Below are 4,236 nucleotides of genomic sequence, written 5' to 3' on the forward strand. Positions count from 1 at the left end.
CCAATTACAGGGTTGCGGCCAGTGCATTGCAAGTACTGCATGCTGCCACCATTTCTGAGCATTTGCATTGCAGTTAGCATGTCATTAGATGATTCTTTTTTTCCCTTTACCTTGCAAAGTAATTTTAACTTATTCTTCTGTATGTCTGTCCTTGTGATTAACACCTGTTACCTTTAAGTAACAAATTCTCTTCACTTCCTTCCTTGTTGCAGGAGGTGCCTGAGGTCCACACATATGTTCATAATGATAACGTATATAATATATTAATAATTAAAGTTGTCTCAGGCCTATGTGACAGACCTACCTATACCTCATTCTGTAGGTAGCACTCAGGGCTGTTTTTACTTGTATGTCCTTTTTTTTTTTTTTGGGTCCATATATGCCATACTCCTCGTGGATGTGACCACTCTGGTTTACATAATGTCATCTGCAGTTAAAATCTAGTGGCCTGACTCCTGAGACCTACATCTCTATCTGGAAATGAGTTATTTATGTTGGTCCTAAAACCCCATCGCGCTTGGAGTATTTTTACTGACTGGTTGCTTGTCTTGGCCGGTGTTGTCTGCAAGTCCTCCGTGTGTGGACAGTGGGCCATTCAGTAGGCTGTGAATGAGAGGTTGGGTCTAGCAGGTGCAAGGATTCTCACTTCTTTACTAAGGGTGGAGCAGCTGTGGTAGGGATGTGATGACATTCTAAGATCTCTAGTTTTTTTGGATGTACTAGCCAGAAAGCATCAAAGAGCTGTGCTTACAGCCAGTTTTGTGATTATTCTGTTGTTGAGAGCAATTCCACTGGCCTAACTTTCAAAACATCTAATCTTTTTTTCTTTTCTTTTCTCATAGGTTGCAGGCTAAAAGAAACGGCCGATAATGTGCAGCATCTGCTCTACAGCAACACCCACTTCCTGCCTGTAGAGGAAGCGGCTGTGCCAGCATGTCCTCTCATCCCCAGACTGTGCCGCCGGGCCGGAGGACTGTGGACACACGGCACCTGCCAAACCCCGCCACTCTACCACTGCAGCTGCAACGGGCACACACGGTAAGGGGCCTTACACACAATGATTTTAATGGAATCACTTGTGTTGCCTTTTTGTTTTGTAGGAAAAAACATTTGAAAGATGAAAACTGTAGTTGTGGCTTGGCTGTTCCTACTTGGATATTTGGTAAACAGGATTTTAGTCAGATCTACTGGAAAGGGCTTAACCCCAAAGACCCCCATAGGTGTTTTTCCAGATTACACTGCCGTAACCTGAAAATGGTCCCCTCATTAGATGTTTGAGTTGAAAGTTCATGTTTTTGTTATAGAGTCGGCATCAAGGCCTTCCGCATGATTTCCACCCACATCTCCTAATTATCAAGATTATGTTCTTCCACGCATCGTCGACAAAGCTGTCTGTGCTTGAAAGAAGAGGCCTCTGGCTGACGTAAAAGTTCATTCACTGACCTTTAGTGTTTGCAAGGCTTTTTTTTTTCACTTGAATGACAGGAAGTTCCAAGACTTTAGGCCACCATTAGTTTAACCCTGCTGCTCCTTTATGTCATCATATTCATTGGACGATGAAAGTTGATGGAATGTGTGACATATCGCCAACTGACAGAGAGCTTAAGATAAAAGATAAGAAATTACAGGAGAACCAAGGCAGGAGACTTTTTTGGGGGGGAGGTATTTGTGGTTTTCTAACACTAACATTACGTGGTGTTCTAATGAGGATGGAGTTTCTATAAGATTTGTTGTCTCTGTTGTAGGATGTCGGACTGGTTGACTACCCCTCTCATCATAGCAGGGAATACAGTCCCCACCTCACCCAGCCCCATCGTCGTCGACCTTCTTTGCTTTCAGAGTTCCAGCCTGGAAGTGAAAGGTAAGGATGCCTTCTTCATGAATATGGTCTATCCCCTCACGAGGAACACATTTCTCTAATTTTGAAACCTACCAGAGAAGATTTCTCTTGGTCTTTTTTTTTTTTTTTTAACTGCGTGAGGTCACTGATTGCAATTGAATGTATGTGTAGATATAAAATTGGTGTCGGTGAATGCCCAACAAGGTCTACTACAAAAAATATTTTAGGTTAACATAATTATAGCTTTTGCTGAACAAAAAAATGCTATTGATGTATTGTTACAGATCATTTCAGCATCTGCCACTGCTTTAGTTTTATTGGTGACACCATATTTTTATACTAGATGCACATTTCAATTAAAAAAGAAAGAAAGAAAAGTAATTCATCCTTAATAGTGTAATTTTAGAAATGTGGGACTGAGCTGTAGTAGTAGATGAAAGTCAGAGACTTTGTGGTGAATGGGAAAGATGTCACACATCAAGGGAGCGGCCTTTTGGGCCGCCAGCTCTGGATATTGGATGGATGATGCTTATGTGGCATTGCCAAATTTGATGAATTTGTTCTTGTTGATTGCTAGCCACAGCCACATAGAGGCTTCTTGCGGACAGCATTTGTTATGCAGTATTATTCTGTTAAAGCCTGTGCCTGTTAACCCTCCCCCAGTTTAATCCTTATGTAATTGGCATCTGCAGCTGTTCTTCTGTAATGTTGTGTTAAACTGCTGTGCTGGGCAATGAAGCTTGCAGAGGTGGTTTTTTTTTAAAAAGCTTTTCTAATCGACCAAACAGTAAATTGGCCAAAGAATTGTATGAGTAGTACCTTGTCAATGCAGATGCAGGTCTTGTACCTGCTAATGGTCTTTATTTATATAATATAATCTCTTTTTGAGGATGAAACTTGATGAGTACTTATAAATAATTGATGTGCATGATATGAATTTTGCATGACGCACAGAGGAAGTCACAAGAATTTTTTTCCTCCTTCAGTTGTTTGGCAGATTTTCTTGCATGTATTAAAACATGCATGGAATACAAAATGTAGGCAGACTTTACTAGAAATCAGCTGACAGATATTACATGCACAGTAAGTCAGGAGTAGGCTGGGGTCTGTCTTTCAGTATATAAATCATCTTGTGTGTCTGACATGGCAGACAGCAGATGGCAAAATGATTCTGTAGCACTGTGGGGCTGTGGCATATTTTTTTTTTTTTGGCTTATTTAAATGTCAGTCTGCTAGCATTATGGTCTTCACTGTATAACAGAGAGCTGTGCACTGGCCCCATTTAACAGTTATTAGCTTAGCCCGCAGTGCGGGAACATTGGGTCATGGTTTGATAAACAGATAAACACTGCACAGTTTGAATGCTTCCCACTAGCTTCTGATTTTCTGACTCTTCATTCAATCACTTGGCAGTCTCTCTGAGTTGACTCACTTGTGCCTTCTGCAGCTTTTACAGTGGCAATGAATTATGTTTTTAAGCACATAAAAATAACCTTCATATGAGAAGGAGAGATTACAGACAGGTAGCCCACATTTCTTTGTAGAAGCTGAAATAAACCGGTGGTCTTGCTGGCAGGCGTCTGGGGGTGGGGAAGCTTTCAGCTGAATATTTCAGGGCTTCAGCATTCCTTTAGAGATCTCAGAATTCAGACTGAAGCTCATTCAGAGTGTGAATAGTGTAATTCTGGCCTTTGGAATCCTTCAGTCTATTCTCTTCTGTGTGCTTGTCTTTTCACAAGTCTCGGTAATTCTGCACACCATGTTTCCATTTGTAGCAAACTCGGGGAGAAAATGTGAGCACTAATATGGCCTTTAGAAACTGTGCCATTCTCCAGAGATCTGTCATACTGAGAAACGGTTTGACAGATTAATGTTTTCTCTTTAATAATCTGGACTGAAGGCAGGAGGAAATGTGCTATTTTAACCTAATTACAGGTCAGAAAACCGTTGCAGTGTGTAATCACTTGTGAACCACTATGGCAGTTGTTTGTTTCACCTTCCTTTTTTACTCCTTGCAGTATCTCACTCACTCCCCCTCTTCCCGTCTGTGTGAGATCATCCCAGCTTCTTGAGAAAGGGAGCGAATACATTTTCTAGCAAGCATAACAAGATACTGAAGCCACTTAACACTTTATTTTCTGGACAGAACAGAGTGTCTAAACGTGTCTGGTGCAAGAATGGAAAATGAGTTTGCACCATAGCCTGCATTATTGTTGAATTATTCTGTGAAAGTAATCGGAGTCCTTTGGGCATATGGGTAGGTGCAGTTTGGCAGTGTTCGTAGTCTTTTTAAATGAATCCTTTGTATTGCTGCTCTTTGAATGCCTAGACATCCCAGTCTTTCTTTCATTCAAATGTGTTGCATTTGTAATTGCAATGCAGCCTTTTTTGATTAA

General features: G+C 41.0%; 1 protein-coding gene across 4 annotated transcripts in view; it reads left to right on the forward strand.

Moving 5' to 3' along the window:
* The window catches only part of ncor2 (nuclear receptor corepressor 2), a 91,088-nt gene that overhangs the window by 15,666 nt on the left and 71,186 nt on the right, over positions 1 to 4,236 (forward strand). For all 4 annotated transcript variants that reach the window (XM_013909897.1, XM_013909898.1, XM_013909899.1 and 1 more), the window contains exons 2-3: positions 843 to 1,038; positions 1,746 to 1,861. In XM_013909897.1, the coding sequence (XP_013765351.1) occupies positions 934 to 1,038; positions 1,746 to 1,861 (221 nt within the window). In that variant the 5' untranslated portion in view covers positions 843 to 933. The remainder of the gene's footprint in view (positions 1 to 842; positions 1,039 to 1,745; positions 1,862 to 4,236) is intronic.

Source organism: Pundamilia nyererei, unplaced genomic scaffold (genome assembly GCF_000239375.1).
Source record: "Pundamilia nyererei isolate P.nyererei 1_Seehausen unplaced genomic scaffold, PunNye1.0 scaffold00033, whole genome shotgun sequence".
NCBI lineage: Eukaryota > Metazoa > Chordata > Actinopteri > Cichliformes > Cichlidae > Pundamilia > Pundamilia nyererei.